This window comes from Orycteropus afer, unplaced genomic scaffold, assembly GCF_000298275.1.
Source record: "Orycteropus afer afer isolate SDZICR_OR568_19922 unplaced genomic scaffold, OryAfe1.0 scaffold00330, whole genome shotgun sequence".
Lineage (NCBI taxonomy): Eukaryota > Metazoa > Chordata > Mammalia > Tubulidentata > Orycteropodidae > Orycteropus > Orycteropus afer.
The window spans coordinates 2,545,468-2,569,264 of NW_006921917.1; the positions used below are offsets into that span (position 1 = coordinate 2,545,468).

The 23,797-nt window shown below is 43.9% G+C and overlaps 1 protein-coding gene across 1 annotated transcript in view; it reads right to left on the minus strand.

Annotated features, from left to right (window-relative positions):
- Window positions 1-23,797, minus strand: part of DNAH2 (dynein axonemal heavy chain 2) — a 194,813-nt gene that overhangs the window by 41,384 nt on the left and 129,632 nt on the right. Inside the window, exons 44-62 of the mRNA XM_007952352.1 lie at window positions 22,761-22,913; window positions 22,476-22,567; window positions 21,959-22,157; window positions 21,577-21,801; window positions 18,968-19,072; window positions 13,006-13,194; window positions 12,529-12,614; window positions 11,763-11,893; window positions 11,456-11,605; window positions 10,968-11,135; window positions 10,538-10,698; window positions 9,133-9,272; window positions 8,349-8,481; window positions 8,088-8,227; window positions 6,368-6,578; window positions 5,931-6,047; window positions 5,616-5,757; window positions 4,302-4,471; window positions 4,050-4,166 (exon numbers count right to left, since the gene is read on the minus strand). Coding sequence (XP_007950543.1) covers window positions 4,050-4,166; window positions 4,302-4,471; window positions 5,616-5,757; window positions 5,931-6,047; window positions 6,368-6,578; window positions 8,088-8,227; window positions 8,349-8,481; window positions 9,133-9,272; window positions 10,538-10,698; window positions 10,968-11,135; window positions 11,456-11,605; window positions 11,763-11,893; window positions 12,529-12,614; window positions 13,006-13,194; window positions 18,968-19,072; window positions 21,577-21,801; window positions 21,959-22,157; window positions 22,476-22,567; window positions 22,761-22,913 — 2,829 coding nt within the window. The remainder of the gene's footprint in view (window positions 1-4,049; window positions 4,167-4,301; window positions 4,472-5,615; window positions 5,758-5,930; window positions 6,048-6,367; window positions 6,579-8,087; window positions 8,228-8,348; window positions 8,482-9,132; window positions 9,273-10,537; window positions 10,699-10,967; window positions 11,136-11,455; window positions 11,606-11,762; window positions 11,894-12,528; window positions 12,615-13,005; window positions 13,195-18,967; window positions 19,073-21,576; window positions 21,802-21,958; window positions 22,158-22,475; window positions 22,568-22,760; window positions 22,914-23,797) is intronic.

Below are 23,797 nucleotides of genomic sequence, written 5' to 3' on the forward strand. Positions count from 1 at the left end.
TCCAGTTTTGCCAGCATCATTTATTAAACAAACATTCTCTTCCCCATTTAATGGATTTGGGGCCTTTGTCAAAGATCAGCTGACTATAGGTCAATGGATCTATATCTGGGTTCATGGATGTTCTTCATAATTGGTTTCATTTAAAATATTTTGGAATTGTATGACCAGCTTTGATTATATAAAACTTTAAAACTTCTATGTTGTTAAAAGGAACCCTGGTGGTGTAGTGCCTAAGGCATCTGACTGCTAACCAGAAGGCTGGCAGTTCAAGGAGCTCTGGTGGTATAGTACCTAAGGTACTTGACTGTTAACCAGAAGGTTGGCAATTCAAATCCACCAGCCCTTCCATGGAAGGAAGGTTTTTTTTTTTTTTTTTTTTTTTAAACGTTGTTAAAAAGGAGTCCTAATGGTACAGTGGTGTGATGCAGTGAATGACTTACTATTGCTCTTCTAGCCATGATCTTTGTCGCTCCCACCAGATGACTAGGTGGGACTATGCAAGTGTGAGATGCCTGTGGCCACCAAGGAGACTGGGAGGCTTATTAACATAAATAAAGTACATGGCCCCCTTGTGGTGTTGTTGTTAGGTGCCATCTAGTTGGTTCCAACTCATAGTGAGTCCCAGTATAACAGAATGAAACACTGCCAGGTCCTGCCCCATCCTCACAGTCATTGCTACGCTTGAGCCCAGCGCTGCAGCCACTGTGTCAATCCATCTTGTTGAGGGTCTTCCCCTTCTTTGCTGACCCTCCACTTCACCAAACATGAGATCCTTCTCTAGAGAATGGTCTCTCCTGATGACATGACCAAAGTAAGAGAGATAAAGTCTGGCCATTCTCGCTTCTAAGGAGCATTCCAGCTGCATTTCTTCCAAGACAGACTTGTTCATTCTTCAGCAGTCCAGGATATTCTCAGTATTCTTTGCCAACTCCACAATTCAAATGCATCAATTCTTCCTCACTCTTCCTTACTCGTTGTCCAGCTTTCACATGCACATGAGGCTATTGAAAATACCTTGGTTTGGGTGAGGTGCACCTTAGTCTTCAAAGTGACATCTTTGCTCTTTAACACTTTAAAGAGATCTTTTGTCATTTGATTTTTTGACTGCTGGTTCCATGGGCATTGATTGTGGATCCAAGTAAAATGAAATCCTTGACAACTTCAATCTTTTCTCCATTTATCTTGATGTTGCTTACTGGCCCAGTTGTGAGGATTCTTCATTTCTTTATGTTGAGGTGTAATCCATACTAAAGTCTTTGATCTTCAACAGTAAGTGCTTCAAGTCCTCTTTGCTTTCAGCAAGCAAGGTTGTGTCATCTGTACATCGCAGGTTGTTAATGAGCCTTCCTCCAATCCTGATGCTGTGTTCTTCTTCATGTAGTGCAACTTCTTGATTATTTGCTCAGCATACAGAGTTAATAAGTATGGTATGATGCTGGCATGGTAGATCATATTGTTGTCTGATTCAAAATGGCCAAAACCATTTCAACTCACTAATGCCTAGGATATCAATCTTCATGCATTCCATTTCATTTTTGACAACTTCCAACTTTCCTAGATTCATACTTTGCACATTCCATGTTCCAATTATTAATGGATGTTTGCATCTGTTTCTACTCATTTTAAGTCGTGCCACATCAGCCATTGGAGGTCCTGAAAGCTTTACTCTATCCATATGATTAAAGTTGTCTCCACTCTCAGGAGACAACTCTTCCCTAGTCAAATTCTGAGTGCCTTCTGACCTGAGGGGGTCATCTTCTGGCACTATATCTGACAATGTTTCAGGGTGATTCCTAAAGTTTTCCAGTAATATATCAGATAGTGTTTCACTGCTATTCATAAGGTTTTCACTGGCCAATTGTTTGAGAAGTGGATGGCCTCTTCCTTCTTCTGAGTCTGTCTTAGCTGGCAAGCTCCAATGAAACCTGTCCACCATGGGTAACCCTGCTGGCATTTTGCAACACTGGTCATAGGCTCTAGGCTCACAGCAACATGTAAGCCACCACAGGATGACAAACTAACAGACAAGTTCATCTCCCTTAGTTCTTAACCACTCTATGCTCGCCTACCTCAGGCCCCAGCCTTAAAATAAAGCCCCCCCCCCTACACACAAAGCATCCCCAAGCCCTGAGCCCACCTACCTCAGGCCCTGGAATAGGTAAATTAAAAGGAAGATGCATACTGGTTCCTCAGCCAAAGCCTGCTAAGCCTAGGAAGGGGAAACCCTTTAAGGTACTAGGAATTTTTGATCCAGAACATAGGATTCAATATTATATGGTTCATTAGGATCTGTTGTGGTTGGCCTTTGGACATTTTTATTTATTTTAAAATTTTTATTGTGATTTGGGTGAAAGTTTACAGTGCAAATTCATTTTCCATAGAGCAGTTTGTACACATTTTGTTTCATATTGACTGCAATCCCCACAATGTCACAGCTCTCTTCCCACTTCCTCCCTGTAGTTACCTCTTCCCTATGTCTTTCTTTCCTATGCATTCTTGTCCCCAGAGCTATCTCCCTGTGCAAATACTGCCCTTCTGTTCTCCCACGATTGCTCATTCTAAGGAGTGTATCTACCTAGCATAAATGTTCACCCTATATGCCTGTCTAATGTTTGGGTGGAAGCCACAGCAGTGAGTTGAGTTCCAGACCTGAAGGGTAAGTAGGGACCATAGTCTTGGAGGTTTCACCAGGCTCTATCAGACCAGTAAGCCTGATCTTTTTTTTTATGATGTTGAGTTTTGTTGTACATTGTTTTCCACTCTAGCCAGGATTTCCTGCACTGATCCCTTTCTGAGTGGTTGACAGTGATACCTGAGCACCATATAGTTCTTCTGGTCTCATGGTCATATATGGCTTTGGACATTTTTAAATTAAATAGTAGAATTAAAAGATCATGTGATGTTGGAGTAGGAAGGTTTTTCCTGGTGATTTTAGGATGTTGATTCCATTATAGCTATAGCTAAGGAAAGCTAAGAATCCAGGAAATAATTGCCAGAGAAGAAATTAGAAATTAGATTTTATGTGAAATAAGTACCCACCTTGTTCTTGAAAGAAAATAAATTAACAGAACAGCAGCAAACGAGGAGCCTTAAGCAGAGAAAACTAAAACACAACTCACTGAAATCATTGTGAGCAAAGTGGAGATCAGCTATACAAAACATTTTATGTACAATAAGCAAGCTTTCAATCAAGTACATAAAGTATTTGTAAGGTATAAAGCTAAAACAAAAGAAAGAAGGGTACAGAACAGTATTTACAATACAAAAAAATGAAAAACATGAATTTACTCATATGCATAGAAGCCCATTGGATGGATAAACAAGAAACAGGTGATACTGGTTGTCTGCAGAGAGGGCAACTGTGTGGCTGGAGGACAGAAATGGGAAGGAAACTTTTTACTGGATACTCTTTTCTATCTTTTGAATCTCAAACCATGAAAATTAATCTATTAACCTAGTAAATCAATGCTAAAAAAATCAAATGATGGACTGGAAGAGTTTTGAAGTCTTTTGATAATAGCACTTTAACATTCTGCCTTGTTTGAGAGTTACTAGTGTAATGTATCTTGTAGGAAATCACCTTCCAGGGTGTCTATCCTGCTCACAAGAGCTTCCCTCTCCACTCTGGGATCCTTCCCAGCCTCCATCTACACAAAAACTCACATTCGTCTTGGTCCACAGCAGCTATGTTTACACTCCTATGTCAGTCCCCTGGCAAAGACCAACTTGCTACATAGACCTTATCAGTTACTATCTCAGGGCCCACCTCCAATGGTCATGACAGGGAGTGTCAACTCCCAATCAGTCTTTGGAAGGGCTCATCAGTGACAGTACCATTTCTGCCTTTTAAACCTCTGCAACTGGCTCACCATCCTGAGTGATAGGCAGCCCAATCTAAACAGGACGTGGAGTGGGAGAGAGACAGGACCATAATTGTGCAGGACTTGAGAGAAGGGAGTAGAGATAGATGAGGGGGGATGATAAAGGTGATGAGGCGTCCCTGGAATCTGGGAGAGGGACCACAGAGGGAAGCGGAGCGTGGGGCTAACCTCGCGGAGCTTCTCCTGGGCTTCAGCCAGTGCTGCCTGCTTCTCCTGAAGCTGGGCCAAGGCGGCGTTCATTCGGGTCCTCTTGGGCTCCACCACCCGATACAGCCGCCCATACAGCTGCAGGGAGATGGTCAGGCTCTGAGAGTTGCCCACCAACCCACCCACCAGAGACCGTTCCTATTCATCTGATCCTCCCCTCACCCATTTTTCTTTTCCCAGGCCTGCCCTCACTGTTTGCCATCCCCTCATTACCTCCATGGCTCGCACCCACATGCAGAGGGACTTGGCAGCAAGGGAGACGCGGCCAATGATATCGGGCTGGAAGTCAGGCTGGGCACAATAGGCCCCAATCTTCTTCAGCACCTTGTCTGAGATATTGTCTTTATCAAAGTTGATCAGGGACTTAATGAAGTTCTGTTCCCCTGTGGGATGAAAACAGGGGTTAGAGGGACAGACTGCATTTATCACCCATCTGTCAGTTTGTAATGCTGGAAGGCTCCAACTCGACGGCACATAACAACACCACCATGCCACTGGTATTTCAACCACCAGCACGTCACCTATGATGCACAGGTTTCAGTGGAGCTTCCAGACCAAAACAGACTAGGAAGAAAGGCCTGATGATCTATTTCCAAAAATGAGCCAATGAAAAGCTTACCAAGCTCAACAGAATACTGCCAATATACAGCTGGAAGATGAGCCCCCTAAGTTGGATGGCCCTCAAAATTCACAGTGGCTGCAGCCATGGACTCAAGCACATCAATAGTGAAGACGGTATGGGACCAGGCAACGTTTCTTCTATTGCACGTGGTATCACACCATGAGCAGAGCTGACCTGATTGGCAACTAACAACAGCTTAGGCACAGCCACGTTCTCCTCGGCTCAGTATCCAAGGCTAAAATATGACCCCATCCCTTAGGTCTTGCTCCCTTCCCTAGTAACCTCTCGGCCCTCAGAGCCCTCCACAATCTTCCTATTTCCCATTACTTACCTTGAACATCTCAGCCAAACCTTACCACACATCATTCTTTATATATGCTTTGTACTTTCTTTTTTGTTGTTTTTTGTTTTCTGATCTTCTCACCCCATCCCAGGTGCCACTTACCATCCATAGGGCTTACATCTCTGCTCCTGTCCCTGTGTGCCTCAGACAGAGAAGCCAGGGCCATGGGAACCACCAAAAAGCATCCGCCCTATGGCTTGAGGGCTCAAGCCCAAATGCTTTGCACTTGAGTGGGCCATCTATGGCCTGTAGGCTATATTCTACCATGAGAACCCACAAGAAGGAAACAGAAAGACCCATGTTTTCTATTTTCTGATTTCTATCCTTTGAGAACATTCTTGCCCTTGGATTCTGTGAGACCTTTCTATAGCTTTATAATAATTTTCCTTTTTTCTCACATTAGGATAAGTTGTTTTCTTTACTTATAACCCAAGAATCTTAATTGACGCATATGTCAATTATTATAGGCACAATGTCCCATTCATCTGTCTCTCCTTGCACAGCAGAGGATTAATACATATTGGTGAATTGAAGTCAGTTAACTCTAGGCTCTCTGGCTTACCTAGCTGCCTCTTGGCCTCTGCCCAAGTGGGCTCATTGCCTCGGAGAATCATGACTGCCTGCATCACTATTTCCACCTGGGTGGGTGGCCGTCCATAGGACTTGATCTCTCCTATATCCTTCTTGTTCAGAGATTCCAGGGCCTGGGAATAGGAAACAGTGCCAGAGTTGACTCAGGTGGTAAGGCAGGCCCTGTATGGAAACAGGTACTACCTTTTTTTTTCCAATTCCTTAGGGACTTTGGGGTAAAGAAGCCCCATCCCCTTCCCTGGGCCCTTCTACTCTTGGTACCCATTGGTGCACCTGCCCCTATTACCCTCATGGCTTCTTCCAGGGCTGGCAGGGCCTCTTCTAGATCCTTTTGGGCATTGTCAGCCAGAGCCTTACACTTGATTTCTTCAACTGCAATCTTTTCGCTGTTAGCTGTCACTGCCTAGGGATGAAAAGAAAAGAGCCCTGGTGGTGCAGCAGTTAAGCACTTGGCTACTAACCGAAAGGCAGGCAGTTTGAACCCACCAGCCGCTCCATGGGAGAATGATGTGGTAGTCTGCTTTGGTAAAGATTATAGCCTTGAACGAGGGTTTTGTCTTTGCCTTGGGCAAAAGTAGGGATTATAGTGTTGGTGGGAAAGACGAAAGACAAAGCTAAAGACAATGGAAGGAGTGAAAGTTGTGTCCCTGACACAGGAACTCAGAAGATTATTCTCAGCGGGCACTGGGAGTCAGGAAGTGAGGGTTGGCTGTGAGCCCTGACCTTCTGCTGCTCGTCTGCCTCCCGCTTCTGCTGCACAATGATGACCAGGTACTCCTCACACTGTTTCTGGAACTCGGCCACCTTCTTCTTGGCGTCCTCCAGTTCCAGGGACATCACCTCCACCTTTTCCCTGGTTTCATCGATCTTAAACAACCCTGTCCGTAGCTTATTGGCTTGATCCAGCAGCTCCTGCCGCTTCTCTCCCAGCAACCTGGAGGACAGCGTAGGGTAAGGTAGCCTGAAGGCTGGGGTCATGAAGGAGAATGGCCCAGATAATCTTTCCCAGTGCCTCTGGAGTCCTGCCTTCCTTGCTGTTGCCACCACCACTACCCTCTCAGGTCTTTATCACATCCTGCCTGAATCCTTGTCAATCATTTCCCAACAGATCTTCCTGCCACCAGGGCTTCTCCCTCCTTGTAATCTGCACACCACTGCCACAATCAGCTTGCTAAACACTGTTTTCATCACACCACTTCTCCTACTTGACAATCTTTGGTTGTTCCCCACTGTGCAGTCAGTGGGGCCAGGTGGGGATGACAGCAAACTGGGAAACATGTGGCTGCCTAAAGGCGGTGCGGGCCACTCAGCCCTGATCTGCTTTTTCCCTGTGGGAGAGTGGGCCAGCATTGGCATGATTTCCGATTTTTTAAGAGAAGCTAGAAATCTAGGTTTCTATAAGGCTCCCAAGTTTTAAATCTTGGCAGCTCATTTAAAAAGTTGTTCAATGTTTTTCAGGCAAAAAAAAAAAAATTTACATAGAATTATTGTCTGGACTAAGTGAGAAAATACATGTGAAGGGCTTAGTACATTGATTGACAAATAGCAAATAGGATACAAGCCTATGTAGCTCCATGAGGTCAGGGACTTAATTTTTTTCACTAATATATTATAAGTACCTAACATAGCCTAGCACGTACTTGTTGTTGTGTGCCGTAGAGTTGGACCCGACTCATAGCGACCCCTCCTTGGGTTTCCGAGGCAGTATCACTGCGGAAGTAGATTGCCCCATCTTTCTTCCCAGGAGTGGCTGGTGGGTTTGAACCGCCAGTCTTCTGGTTAGCAGTCAAGTACCTTAGGCACTACGCTACCAGAGCTCCCTAGCACATAGTAGGTGCTCAAAAAATATATGTTAAATGAACGAATGTGTTGACTATCATTATTATTACCAATGGCTTTTTCTTTACCTCGACTAAAATATTGAATCTGTATAACTTAATTGTTTTAATATATTTCTTTTACGTCCTTCATAGCAAATAGTATTGTGTTGTACACGTAAAAAGACACTCAATAAAAAAAAATCACTGAATGAATGAATATAAAATTCTCAGGAGTAATAGGAAGTCTAGAAGATACTAATGGCAGAAGGGAAAGGCAATGCATTATGGTAATGTCCCAGTTATGGTTGGAAAAAGACAAAAGACAGAGAAACATCATTCCAGAAAATTAGGACAGAAAAGGTGTTGAGAGAGGTTGGAGCCTACAGAACATAGCCAGAGGGCTCTAGAGAGGGTCCCTCTCCATTGAAACCCCATCTCTCTTTTATTTACTTTCTTGGACAAAACTAAGACCCTTTGCATCTCTGCCCTTCTGCAAGGACACTCCACATCCTTGAGCTGGTCCCCTTGGCAAGCTCCTGGATATTTTCCATTACATCATTCACCAGCTGCCCCCCCAAAGACCCAAACTACTGGCCCTCTACACCCTCTGCTCTTCTACATACTTCTTATATCCAGACACAAGCTCCAGGTAGTTGGTAGGTGTGACGTAGTTATATCTTCGCAGCTCCAGTAACATCTTCTGGGAATATTGAGCCACTGACCAGTGCATGGTGACAAAGATTCGGGCTACCTTCTTATGGATCTGGGCCAAGGAACACAGGATGTAAGTTGGAGAGTAAAAGCAAGTGGAGAACAGGTGAGCTGGCAAAGCTAAGGAGAAACCGGCCAAGGGTATTGATAAGAGATGGGGAGGAGGCTCTCACGTTTTCCTGAGTTCCCAGGTCTACTCCAATAAGATACTTCTCAGCCACCTCTAACAGAGCCTCACTAGGCCACTCTGAGAACCAGCTGATGGTCGTGCAGTTCACCAAAGCTGGGTACTGGCGGATCCAGTTCCTGGTGAGGAGGTTTTGAGAAGCAGCAATGTCTATCCACAGGTTCAACCTCCAGTTACCTCATCCTACATCCCTCTACTTTCCAAGAACCTAAATGCCCCTCCCTTTTGCTCCTATATCTCCCTATCCACATTTCACTTTGATCAGAGATATTCAGTGGAGCATGATGAAATCAGGTTCTTAGGTCAGAAAGACCTGTTTCCACACTTTCTAGAGGTGGATCTTAGGCAAGTGATCTAACTTCTCTGAATGTCAGTTTCCTTATCTGTTAAATGGGTATGACAATACATAGTAATTAGGGAGATGAGGGGAGTCAATGAGGAGATGCATGCAAAATGCTAGCCTAGCATCTGGCGTGTGGTAAATATATCATCTGTACCATAAGTATTTTAAAAAATAAAACGGTGACTCACAAAACCTCACTACAAAGTTTGTAGCTCTCCCCGCCCCAGCTTCTAGCCATACCAAAAGCGGATAGATGACTTCCAAGCCGTGAGAATTTTCTGAAAGGAGGCACGGTCTTGGAAAGATGGGGCATGCCAGGAATGCCTGCCATTATTCATAAGACAAACTTTGGGAAGGAATGGGTTTTTTCAAAAGAGAGAGGAAGAGTGCTGGGGGTACGTAGGGCAGAGGATACAGCAGGATTCACCTGAAGGGGTCCCCCACAGGGCTGAGGCAGAGCACAATGTGCAGGTTGTTCCGCACGCGCTCAATGAGGTAGGCAAAGAGGCTGTCGGACGTCTCGGGCACCTGCTCTGCCCGGGCTTGCTCTATGATGTGTGTCTGGATCTGCACAGAAGCCACATAGCATCAGAGAATGCAGTGTCAAGGGCAGAATCAGAGGGGGCAGCAGCCTAGGCAGGGCTGACAAGGGGTGGATTTTAAAGTAGCTTCCCCCTCCCCCAGTAGAGTCTTCTTCTCTCTCTCTTTTTAAATTGTGGTTTAGGTGAAAGTTTACAGAGCAAGAGTACTTTTGTGAATCCTCACAAAACTACTGCCCGACGTAAATCTTACTATTCCTTCAATAAATGTCTTTGCTTTAATTTTAAAAAAGAAAGAAAAAAAGTCTACGGAGCAAATTCATTTTCCTTTTAACAGTAGACAAACATTTTGTTTCATGACATTGATTACAATCCCCATAATGTAACAGCTCTCTTCCTAGTTCCTCCCTGTGGTTACTTTTTCCCTGTGTCCTTCTTTCCTATGCATTCCTGCCCTCTGAGCTTTCTCCCTATGCAAATGGTGCCCTTTCTATCTCCCTTAGTTAATTGTTCTAAGGACTACACCTATCTGGTGTAAATGTTCACCTTATAGACCTGTCCATAGTCTGGCTGGAAGCCACAAGAGTGAGTTCAATTCCAGGCCCAAAGGGTGACTAGGGGCCATAGTCTCGGGAGTTTCACTAGTCGCTATAAGTCCAGTAAGCCTGGTCTTTTTATGGTTTTGAGTTTTGTTTCACATTCTTCTCCCACTCTATTCAGGATCTCTGATTTTGATCCTTCTCTGAGTGGTTGACAGTGGTAGCCAGGCACCATCTCTTCTTCTGGTCTCAGGGTCATATAGGCATGAGTAGATCCTTGGACTAATTGTTCTCACATGTCTTTGATGTTCTTCCTTCTTCTTCTCTCCGGACAAGGAGATACCAACTGTTGCATCTTAGATGGCCACTCACAAACTTCTAAGACCCCAGCTGCTACTCATCAAAGTTAGAGTCCTCCTCTCTTAATGGAAGAAGGCTGAAGAGCAGAAGCTCTTCAACCCAAGGGGAGATAGTAGGGGTGCTAGAGTGGTTGGGTGATGCAAATGGTTCATGTGCTCAACTGCTAACTGAAAGGTCAGAGCTCTGAGTCCACTCCAAGGCACCATAGAAAAAATGTCTGGCTATCTACTTCTGAAAAAATCAGCCACTGAGAACCCTATGAAGTTCTATTCTGACATACATGGGGACTTGATAGCAACTGTTTTTTACAGTAGCATATTTGGGTGTCTGTGTTTCTTCACAGACTTGAGAAGGCAAAAGAGCCAACTAGTAGTGGACATGGAAGGGATCATACCTCTTCAAATTCATCACTCTTGTAGAGATTGGGGACCTCTCCTGAGCTGAGAATGTTGTTGATGTCTTCTAGGAATGACTCATCAGCAATTTGGGTGTCCACAAAGAGGAAGGACGTGGCCTTAAGATCTACTCCAGCCTGGCGATACAGACGCTTGATATCTGGGCCAGAGAGGAAAGGAAAGAGAGGGAAGAGAACAGACTCTCTTCCCATGCCCCATCCTGTCCCTTATCCCTCTTCTGAGATTTAGGAATCCTCCCTCTGCCCCATCAGTCCCTGACACATACCCAACATCATCCCATACCCAATACAGGCCTGCCACATCTCACTATCTGGCTTCCATCTCTCCTCTCACTATTGCAGAAAGTTAGGCACTTGGTCATTTATTCCCGGCCCCAAACCCCTCTCAATTTCAGAAATCCAGCCATACCATCTCTGAACTCCTGCTTCCGATAATGTTTGGTGACCTCGATCTGGAAGGTGATGTACTCGCAGATAGATGAAGCCAAGCGGGCCAGACTCTGACGCCCGCTGCCCCCAATGCCCACCAAGAGCATGTTGCCCCGAGGTTGTCCGATTACCCGCACTATTCGAGTGACTGTGTGGAGGGGCGATGAGGGCAAGATGTTGGCTGAGCAACCTTAGGGGATCTCCAGGCCCTAGGCTAGGGGTAGGGAGGCCTGCAACTGAAGTAGGAGAACCAAGATGTGTGGGAAGAAGTTAGTGACTAAGCTCCACCATATCCGTTAAAACAACTGTCAAGGAAAGGCTCCACCCATTGCCCTAAGGGCATGTGCCAGGCAGGAAGGGCAACTTCCAGGATTTGACTTGGGAGACACCTGGGAAGGGATCCTCCATTCCTTAGGAATGCCCCACAACTGGGAGAATGGGGCAGGGATGGGAGTAGAAAGGGCTCACTGTGTTCAATAGCCTCTCTGAAGAGCACCAGCTGCATTGGCACAACTGCAGGTGACAGGTTGTACTCATTTAGGGCTGTCTCCATGGCTGTCTTCAGGAGTGTCAGGTCAGTCAGGTCTTCATACACCTTAGGCTCCTTCAGGAAGTCCCCTGGGCCATGAGAAGAAAGCATCAGCATCTCAAATACCTAGTACTCCCCAGACCTCCAATCAGAGCCCTAAGACTCAGGACTCCCTGCCCCAATTCCCTTTCTAATACCAGTTTCCTGAGAGTCTCAAGCACATTGTAGTCCCAGCTTCCAGCTTACCGAAGATGGGAGAACGTTTGTTAGGGCAGAGATTATGAAACGTGAGGTCAAAGAAGGAGCCAAGTTTGTCACTTATGATACCCAGGAAAGCTTCTGTGTCTGTTGCATCAACCAGCCGGTCAGAGAAGACTCTGTTGGGAGGGAGCTAGAATATGAACTTGGAATAAAGAGAATGGCCTTGTTGGAAACAACCTAAATGTCTATCAAGAGATGAATGGATAAATGAAATGTGGTATCTATCCATACAATATATATTCTCAGCCATAAAGAGAAAAGAAGTACTGATACATGCTACAACACGGATGGACCTTGAAAACATTATGTTGAGTGAAATAAGTCAATCACAAAAGGACAAACACCGTATGAGTGCACGTATAGGGAAATACATAGAAACCAAAGCTTATTAGAGGTTAGTTACCAGGGGTGGGAGATGGGGAGAGAGTAGGAGTTACTGTTTAGGGGGCAACTGAGTTTATGTTAATGGTGGTAGAATAGTTTGGAAAAGGACAGTGATAATGGTCACCATGAAGAATGTAATCAGTGTCACTGAATTATACATGTAAAAATTGTTGAATTAGAAAGTGTTTTGTTATAAATAAATACAAGAAAATGCTTAGTTATTTATATTTGTGTTACAATTTAAAAAGAGAAGAGAGGGCAAGAGAGAATGGCCCTGCAAAAGGGAGTGTCAGGCCAGGGGGGAATTCTGGGGTTTGAGAGCCAAAGCCAAGGAAGCCTGTGTCTGGCCAGGGCTTGGGCATCTCACCGGAAGCATTCATGGATCCACAGGCGTGTAATGCTGGCCTTGGTGTCATGGAAGTCCTTGTTGGCTCTCAGCATGCCCTGGAACACCTGGGGAGAGAAGGGATCCTTGGGAAAGAGAGGGAAGAGACTCCTTCTTCCACAAGTTTTCACACTAAAGCCAAGGAAAGTGGCATTCTAGGTTGGGGGTGATTTTTGTGGTATGATATGCTATTGGGAGTCCCTGGGTGGTGAGAATGACTGTACTCAGCTGCCAACTGAAAGGTTGGCAATTTGAATCCCCCTGGAGACATCGCAGAAGAAAGGCCTAGCGACCTACCTCCAAAAGATCAACCACTGACAGCCCTACTCTGGCACAAAGTTGCCTCAATGACAAGTGGTGGTTAAATACACTATTGAGTTCCAACACTTATTTTGAGAAGAAAATGCCTCGAAGGAGGCTGTGCCAGGGCCAAAGGGGCAAAGTCAGAGTGAGTTTCACCTTGGAGATATCTCGAAGGTTGAAGAGATAATGGATCTTAGCAGGTGTAGGCAGGAAGCGCTGTACCACAGTATTATACATATCTAAGGTAGCTTCAGTCACCACATTCCCAATGGGCTTCACTTCTTCCTCAAAGTCCTGAAGCTTCTGATTGATCATGGTGCCAAATATTCGGATGATCTGGGACTCCTGCAAACAGACCCTCAGACTCACTTTCCAAAGTCCCTGGCCTTTCAGCCAGGACTAGAACCAGGGTGAAGCAAGCAAGGCACTCACCTCAGGCACAAATTTAGGGAAGCTCCCAAAAACTCAGTAATCAAAGTAAGTAATATTTTAATGCAACATAAAAAAAAAAAAACTATTGTCTAAAAAAAATTCCATGAACATATTCAGGCGGCCGACAAACACATGAAGAAATGTTCAAAATCATTAGCCATTAGAGAGATGCAAATCAAAACAACAATGAGATACCACCTTGCCCCAGCACTAACAGCAAAGTTCAACAAGACAGAAAATAACAAAATGCTCTCAAGGATGTGGAGAGATTGGGACTCTCATACACTGCTGGTGGGATTGTCAAATGATACAACCACTGTGAAAAACAGTATGGCAATTCCTTAAAAAGTTGGAATTAGAAATACCACTTGACCCAGCAATTCTATTACTAATATACCTAGTATATCCTAAAGAAGTAAGAGCCAGGACAAGAACAGATATATGCACACTCATGTTCATCACAGCTATTTATAATAGCAAAAAGATGCAAACAACCTAGGTGCCCATCAACAGAATAATGGATAAGCAAATTATGGTACATACACACAATGGAATACTATGCAACCCTAAAGAATAATGTAGAATCTGCAAAACACCGCATAACATGGATGAACTTGGAGGACATTATGCTGAGTGAAATAAGTCAGTCACAAAACTCACTTCTGTCGCGATGAACCCAACTCATAGGGACCCCTCCTCGGGTTTCCAAGGTGGTGTCGCTACAGAAGTAGATGGCCCAGCCTTCCTTCCAAGGAGTGGCTGGTGGATTTGAACAACCAGCCTTCTGGTTAGCAGTCAAATGCCTTAGGTATTATGCTACCAGGGCTCCTTAAGTCAGTCACAGAAGGACAAATATTGTATTAGTCCACTATTGTGAAAAGTCAATGAATGGGTTATATATGGAACGAAATTTTCTTTGTTGGTTGCCAGGGGTGGGAGAAGAGGGGAGGGAACACTGCTAGATAGGTAGAGACAACCAGTGATTTAGGTGAAGGGAAGGGCAATGTACCAACTGTGACTGGTCAACATGGTGCACTGAGGAAGAGGAAGACATGGAGAGGTACATGGGAGGTACAGACAACAAAGATGAACCCTTTTGCATATGCAGTACTGCATTGTCAGAGATGGCAAACATTGATCTATGGGTGGCTAGATGAGGGGCCAGGCTGAATGATCAGGTATGTCTATGCAGGGAGGAGTGTGCCTATGATCATATATAAGGTTGGCAGATGATGCTTCTGCAAGTGTATTTGTATGTTCTGTAAGAATGTCCAGGTATATTTGTATGTTCTGTAAGAATGTCCAGGTATATAGCAGAGCTGACAAGAGACAAAGTTGTAGTGATTTCTTGGCCAAAGCCAGCTACCTGGAGGGAGGGAGTAATTGGATCTGTGGGCTCGAGACAATGGTCTTAGGGGTCATCAATCTCAATTGGCATAACATACTACACAAAAACTTTATTCTACATCCTACTTGGGTGAGTAGCAACTGGGATCTTAAAAGCTTGCAAGTGGCCATCTAGATGCCACAATGGGTCTCTCGTCTACCAGAGCAAAGAGGAATGAGGAAAACCAAAGATGTATGGGAACAATTATCCCAAGTGACTGGTTGATCATGTAACCCTCAGCCTATATGACCATGAGACCAGAAGAACTAGATGGTGCCTGGCTATCACTGTCAACCACTCAGAGGGTGATCTATGTAGGATAGGGTGGGAGAACAATGTGGAACAAAACTCAAAATCATTAAAAAAAAAAAAAAAAAGAGAGAGAGATCAAGTTTGCTGCTCTGATAGAGCCTGGTGAAACCTCTGAGACTATGGCTCCAAGCTGCCCTTCAGGTCTGGAATTGAACCCACTCCTGTGGCTTCCAGCCAAATAGAAGACAGGCATATGAGCTGAACATTTACACTAGGTAGATACACTCTTGGAGAGATCAATCATGGGAGAATAGAAGGGCAGCGTATGCACAGGGAGACAGCTCAAGGGGCAAAAGTGCATGGAAGGGAAGGACCCAGGGAAGAGACAGTGGAATGGGAGAGAGCTGTTACACTGTGGGAAAAATTGCAGTCAATGTCATGATACAAAATGAGTATGGGCTGCTGTATGGAAAGTGATTTTGCTCTGTAAACTTCCACGAAAATCACAATAAAAATTAAAAAAAAAAATCCATGAGCATATAGGAAATCTAAAAAAAAGTCCATAAGAAAACTTCTAGAGCTGATACATAAATTTAACAAAGTTGCAGAGTATAAGATCAACAACCAAAAATCAGTTGGGTTTCTGTACAGCAGCAATGAAAAATCTGAAAGGGAAATTAGGGAAACAATTCCATTTATAATAGCATCTAAGAGAATAAATGCCTAGGAATAAATCTAACCAGGGACATGAAGGAGTTACACAATGAAAACTACAAAACACTGCTGAAAGAGGTTAAAGAAGATATAACTAAATGGAAAGATGTTCCATGTTTGTGTATTGGAAGACTTAATATCGTTAAGATGTCAATACTACCCAAAGTGATCTATGGATTCAGTGCAATCCCAATCAAGATCCCTACAGCCTCCTTTAATGAAACAGAAAAACCAATCCTCAGTTTATATGGAAAGGCAAGAGGCCCTGAAAAGCTACAAAAATGTTGAAAGAAAAGAACAATGTAGGAAGACTCACAATTCTTGATTTGAAAACATACTATACAGCTACAGTAATCAAAATACCCTAGTACTGGTATAACAATAGACACATAAGCCAATGGAATAGAACTGAGAGTCCAGAAATAAACCTACACATCTCTGGTCAACTGATTTTTGACAAGGGTGCTAAGTCCATTAAATGAGGAAAGAAGAATCTCTTCAATAAATGGTATGGGGAAAACTGGATTTTCACATGTAGAAAAATGAAACAGCATCTTTGTATCATACCATATACAAAAACAAATTCAAAAACAGTAAGGACTTAAATGTGTAAACTGTAACCACAAAATTCTTGGAACAAGCGGGGGCAATGCTGTCAGGCCCAGTTTCCACAATGGATTATTTAACGCAACGACAAAAGCAGAAACAGCAAAAGACAAAATCAATAAATGTGATGTCAAAAAAATTAAAAAACTTGTTTATCAAAGACTTTACCGAAAAAGTGAAAAGACAAGTTATCAAGGGAAAATATTCTCAGAAACCATCTATCTGACTAGAATCTACTAACCAAAAAATATATAAAATATTGACAATAACAAAAAGACAAACAACTCAGTCATAAAATGAGCAAAGGACTTCAATAGACATTTCACCAAAGAGGACATTCAAATGGTCACCTAATACATGAAAAAATGCTCAGCATCATTAGCCATCAGAGAGACGTAAATCAAAACCATGATGAGATACCATTTCACTCCCACTAGGATGGGGAGGTCTGGTGGCGTAGTGCCTATGGTATTTGACTGCTAACCGGAATGTTGACAGTTCAAACCCGCCAGCCACTCCTCAGAAGGAAGACTGGGCAATCTACTTCCACAGAGATATGGCCTTGGAGACCCAAGGAGTCATTATGAGTCTGAATTGACTTGATGGAAGTGAGGTTTTTTTTTGTGTGTGTTTGTTTTTGTTTTTTTAGGATGGCTAAGATTTTTAAAAAAAGAAAACAATAAATGTCAAGGATGTGGAGAATTGGAACCCTTATCCATTACTGGCGAGAATGCAAAATGGTACAGCCATTGTGGAAAACAGTGTGTTGGTTCCTCAAAAAATTAAAAACAGAACTACCATGTGACCCAACAATTCCACTCCTAGGCATATACCCAAAAGAACTGAAAGCAGAGACTTGTACACCAATGTTCATTGCAGCACTATTCACAATTGCCAAAAGGTATTAACAACTTAAATGCTATTAACAAATGAATGGATAAACAAAATGTTGTATATATACAAAGGAATACTACTCAGTCAGTAGGAGAAATGAAGTCTTGATACATGGCACATTATAGATGGAGCTTGGAGACATTATGCTGAGCAAAATTAGCCATTTACAAAAGGACAAATATTGTATGACTGCATTTATATAAAAAGGCAAGAAAAGGCCAATGTATAGATACAAAGTTCATTAGTGGTTACCAGGAATGGGAGAGAGAGGGAAAAGGGGGGTTAATGGTGATGGAAAGATCACACTGATTAAGGGTAGGGTTGCACAGATGATTATTGTAAGTTGTGTACCTGTAAAAAGGTGAATTGATAAAAGCTGTGTGATAGATATATTTATAACAACGACAAGAGAAAAGGAGTAGCTGCTGAGGCTGCTTATACACAACCAAACACCTCATGGGACTTGGTTCCCTGGTTTGGAGGTTAAGGGTAATGGTTTTGTGGGATATCCTAGTTAATCAGCCTAATACATGTTTAGTGCTGTTGTTCTACCTCCTAGTTCATTGTGTAATAAGTATCTGGGGTCTTAAAAGCTTGCAAGCAGCCATCCAAGGTACATTTGGTCTCTACCTGGAACAACAGAGGATGAAGCAGATTCAGGAAGAGGAGGAGGATATGGAATGTGTGGCTAATCGCCTCCATGAACAACTGCCTCCTTTGCCGTGAGCCCAGAAGAACTGGATGGCGATCAGCTACTATTACTAAATGTTTTGATCAAAGATTCCATAGAAGAATCGTGATCAAAAGGGAGAAAATGCAGATGAGAATTTCAGACTCTCATGGACTCTAGACTTTCTGGAGCAATGGAGGCAGGATGAATCCCTGGAACTACAGCTCTGAGATAATCTTTAAACCTTAAACCAAAAATAACCCTTGAAGTCTTATTAAAACCAAACAACAGTTTAGCTTTAGTGGGAAAAATAAAACAAACGAACCTCTGCCTTGAGCATGATGCTCTTTTGAGAACTGTCTATACAGAATCAAACTGACAACAGTAACTTGAAATATTCGATGGGATCTTCAAGGTGCAGAGAGTTTATGCTAATGAGGGAGGAACTTAGAAAAGGAGGATGAGGATGGTTGCCCAACTCGAAGAATGTAACCAACATCACCACACTGGACACATAGAAACCATTGAATTGGTGTATGTTTTGCTGTGTATATTCTCCACAAAAACAAAAATAATAAAATTTAAAGGAAAAAAAATGAACAAAATAACATTTTAAATGAAGACAAAACCAGTATTATTTTTGGTTTTTCCTTTTGTCTCAGGCTCCTAAGTTGCTCAGCACAGCAACTTGTATTTATTTAAAATGTTGGTATTTTTTGCACTAATTTTGATTTTTTTTAATAGTATGTTAAAATATGTATTTTTAAATCTTGATTACTAAGTTTTTTGGTGTTCCCTTAAATTCTGCTCCTGGTGCTGCTTTCAACCCCCAGCTGTGCAAGCTCGACTTCCTTAGTCCATGTGGGTCCCACCACATCCCGTACCCATTCAGAGGAAGCAATCTACACTTGCATCCTGCAACTGTGCCAACTCAGGCGACAGTAAAGTTTACAGACGCCATCCTCACCTTCCTATACTGTATCTCCCTGTAACAACTCTTCTTAGGGGCATCTCAGCACCACCCTTGATCTATCCCCTCATTTTCTGCAACAGGGATCCTTCTGCCTTCCACATGCATCTTCCCTAGGTCCACCTCCCCACTCCGCTCCCCCCCCCCCGCCACCCCTGGTCAGGCCCACCCCCAGATGCCATTCCACACTCACAGTGGGGAAGGTCATATTGATGATGTTGAAGCGACTCTGTAGCCTTGGGGAGATGACAGTCCGCCCACCCCCTGGAGGACCCATGGCAGCCATCAGGAACATGTCCTAGAGAGCAGAGACAGGATGGGACAGAGAGAGAGATAGAAATGAGATGAGGCCCCAAGACAGGCAGGATGTAACAGGGGCCAGGAGGAAGACGGTAAAATGAAGGCACAAAAGGGGAAAGGGACAGGACAGAAAAATAATGGGGGGCACGAAAAGGGGAGGTGAGGGAGGGCATTAGGTGATAGTGGTAGTCCCTGACTTACAATGTATTTGAGTTATGATGAATCACACTTATGACTGTCTGTTTTTTTTGTGTGTGTGTTTTTAAATCTTATCCATAGCAAGGAACTCGGGTGGCATAGTGGATAAGGCATTTGGCTACTAACCAGAGGGCAGCAGTTCAAACCTACCAGCTGCTCCACAGAAGGAAGATTTACAGCCATGGAAATCCAGTGAGGGTCACTATGAATTGGAATTGCCTTGATGGCAGTGAGTGTGGAGTTTTTGGTTGTCAGTGGTAATATGTACTACATACAATGTTGCACTACGTAATTTGCTGATGTTATCATTTTTAGACTTTCACTTGCAGCTGTTCAATATTGTTTGTTGTTGTTATGTGCCATCAAGTCGACCCGACTCACAGCGACCCCTTCTTGGGTTTCCGAGGCAGTATCACTATGGAAGTAGATTGCCCCATCTTCCTTCTGAGGAGTGGCTGGTGGGTTTGAACTGCCAGCCTTCTGGTTAGCAGTCAAGTGCCTTAGGCACTATGCTACCTTGACTCTTTAAAACACAGCCATATTCAGACAGTGGTCCAATAACTTTATGTGTATGATCTGAATTCCCAGGTGTATAATGGGGCTGACAAGGGGCAAGGTTTTAGTCACTGCATGGCCACTGACAGGTACCCTGAGGGACCGAGTAGTTGAACCTGTGGGCTCGGCACCACAGTCCCAGAGGACATCAAGCTCAATTGGCATAACATACTACACAAATCATTGTTCCACCTTCTACTGTGGCTAGTAGCAACTGAGATCTTAAAAGCTTGCAAGCTGCCATCTAGATGCAACTATGGGTCTCTCCTCGCCCAGGGCCAAGAAGAATGAAGGAAACCAAAACTCATGAAAACAATTAGTCCTATACGCAGCCTATACAACTATGAGACCAGAAGAAATAGATGGTGCTTGGCTACTACTGTCAACCACTTGGAAGAGGATCTTTGTAGGAGATCCTGGACAGACAGGGGGAACAATGTGGAACAAAACTCAAAATCATTTGGAAAAAAAAAAAAAGCAGGGAACAGGTTTACTGGCCCGATGGAGCCTGGTGGAACCACTGAGACTATGGCCCCTAGCTGTCCTTCAGGTCTGGAATTGAACATACACCTGTAGCTTCCAGCCAAGCAGTAGACAGGCATACTAGTTGAGCATCTATCTGAGGTAGATACACTCCTTGGAGAGAACAAGTAAGAGAGAAAGACGGGCTGCTCAGGCACAGGGAGACAGCTCAGAGGGTAGGAGTCCACGGAGGGATGGTCAAAGGGAAGCAGTGCTTATCGGGAGGAAGTGGGAGAGGAGATGTTGCATTGTGCTAAATAGTGGTCAATGTCATGAGACAAAGTGTGATCTGCTGTATGGAAAATGTATTTGCTCTGTAAATTTTCACCCAAATCACAATAAAAATAAAAATTTTAAAATAATAATAATAAATAAAATAAAATACAGCCATATAGCAGGCTCTGACAATCATAATGAAAAATAAATAAATAAGGTATTTGACTTATGTCATAACTAACTTATGACAGAGTCATCAGAAGCCCTAGAAAGTTGGAGACTACTTACTTACAATGCATTTGCCCTTATTTTATCATTGTAATCCACTAACCCATATTAGAAAATACAGATAAGTAAAAAAATCCAACATTTTGATGATGTCTCCCAGACTTTCTCTCTCTTTCTCTCTCTTTTATGTATGTGTGTATGAGCATTCTTTCTTAGAAGCATATGAATGTATTGTTGAATGGACTTTTCCCCCTTAGGGCCTGATAGAGGTGTACCACAGACATCAGGATGGATGCAAGCTGTCCGTTAAGGAAAGAGAAATAAACAAGATGCTCAGAATCCTGTAGGGCAAGAGCCAGAACTGAGGGAACTGCCTGGGTCCTGCATGGGAGCAGAGAACGAATACCATGGAGATGGTCCCTGCAACAATAGAAAGCACAGAGGCACCAAGATGGGGAGTTGGAGGACCTGGGCTCCTAGAAATTCTGGGGTGAGAATCAGGTTGGTATGTAAGTTTGGTGTAAGAGACGTGGAGATGGGGTGGAAGTTGGAGAACAGGATCCTTTGAGCACTAAGTTTAGAACAGGGCTAGTGAAGAGAGTTAATAAAAGGAATTGATAACTTAGGAGCCAGATGTCTGGGTCCTGAGCAAGAGGCATGATACCCCGTATGGTGAGGAAAACTGGGATTATTGGATTGTATCCTGGGATCTCAGTGGAGTGGAGGCGGAGCCTGTCCCGAGCTAGAACAGAGGTCTGAAGAGCAGACTGTTGGGATGCTTACTCGAATGTACTTGACGGTCTGCTTCGAACGATCATACCAGAAGCCATAGTCAATCCAGAGGCGAATAAGCTCCAGGGGTGGCTGGGACCCAAACATGTCCTTAGCTGGCATATTCAAGTCATCCATGAAGGTGATCATGCTTTTGCCCCCAAATGGCACATAGACACCCTTGGTTCGCTTCTCCACCCTGCTCTCAATGATGCTCTGCACATTATTGGATGTAGTCTGGTGAAAAAGGTATAGAATAAATGCTTGGATCCCCTGCCAAGGGGAAATTGGGATTAGAGAGGAGTGTAAATCAGGAGCTTGGACCCCAGGGTAAGCAGAGGGCAAGGGGAGAGCAGGGAGCTGGTGGTCTGGTTCCGTGGGTCCTACAACACACCTGAGCAGACATGTTGACAGTGAGCACTGACCACTGGCTGGAGGGCAAGGATTGCAGAACACTTTGGGCGATGGATGTCTTTCCAGTCCCCACAGGACCCACCAACAGGATGGGATTCTGATTGGACACCAAAGCGCTCACCAGGTAGTTGTAGCGAACAGTATCGACGGTGGGCACCATGATCTTATAGAAGGGGGCACTAGGAAAGGAAAGGAACTGTGGCTCAAGGATCCCTGGCTCACTCTTTTTTAACTCCTGCTTCTTTCTACTGCCCAAAGTTTATCTTCTTTTTATCTCAGCTCTGTAGTCACCAACCCTGCCTCCCCTGGATCCTAAAGATCAGGCATTCTCCTTATAGACCCTAGATACTGCTTCCTGCCCTCAAGAATCATCTCTTCTCTGGGATCCAGCCTCTCCTTTCAACAGATCACTTGGCTTCTTGGCCCCATCTCTCTTGCCACATCTCCCCTCAACCATAGTTCCAAGCCCCACCCACAGCCCCAGGCCCTGCTCTCACTTTGGAGGGTAGCGCCAACTCTTGGGGAGCTTTTCTTCAAATGATGTCCAATTCCGCATCTTGGGATCCACAAAATACTCATACACAGTGTCCTGAGGATAGGCATGTGTGTCAAGTTAGCAAAGCCTTTCCGTAGCTGTCCTCAGTCTAGATAAAAGGCTCCCAAGGCCACAGATGGAAGAAAGAGAGCTGAGTGGCCAGGCTGGAACTCAAACTGAGCCTGAGGATCAGGGATATTTATGAGTTCTGGGAAAACAGGGTCGCTAGGTGTCTGATTGCCCTGACCTTATTGGGAAAGGAGCCCTCAATCTCTCGGAGGTAACTGTCAATCTTCTTGCGGCCCTCCTCATCCACAGAGGCGCACACGGACCAGATCATGCTGAACACAAACGTCATCTCGACCATGGAGACGTAATTTTCACCATCAGCTGGGTTCAGCTGGGAGGGAAGAGAAGAAGAGAAAATACTTTGGCAGATCATCATAAAGGCTCCGAGTTTATCTCCCTCCCTGGTTCTATTTGGAAAACCATTTGGTTGTAGATAAAGCTAAATCTAAAAGATTTAGATAAACTTGAAACTACCTCCAGCTCAGCACTTGCCCTGATTTTCCTCTCTGAAACATGAGGAGATCACAGCAAAGATCCAGCCACACTGTTCCCACCACGGAGAAGTGCCCACGTGTGGTCAAGGAGACAAGTTCAAACAGAGTTGTAGATTTGTTTTAATCGCAAAAAAATTGGAGATGACATAAATGTCCATCAGCAGAGGAATTAAAAATAAAATGTAATTTTCTTCCATGGAATAGTATATTATCTTGTCACTGAAAGCATTTATTTCAGGATAGATCTTGAAATGTTCTTTTTGGCAATGAATGTGATGCCATTCCTCTTTAGTCTGTCATTCTTGGCAGAGTAGACCATATGGCTGTCTGATTCAAAATGGCCAATACCACTTGTCTGTAAGTTTGTTGTACTGTGGTGATTTGTGTGTTGCTGTGAGGTTGGATGCTGTGCCACTGGTATTTCAAGTACTAGCAGGTGGACAGGTTTCAGCAGAGCTTCCAGACTAAGACAGACTGGGAAGAAGGATGGGGTCATCCACTTCGGAAAACACTGGCCACTGAAAACCTCAAATATCAGTGGGACATAATGTTGAGACTCTTTTGTCTACCATTTTCCTTTCTTTTTCTTTAATTAATTAATTAATTAATTTTTATTTGGGTGAAGATTTTCAGAGCCAGTTCACTTTCCATACAGCAGTTCACATATACTTTGTCTCATGTCATTGACCACAATTTACCACAATGCAACAGCTCCCCTCCC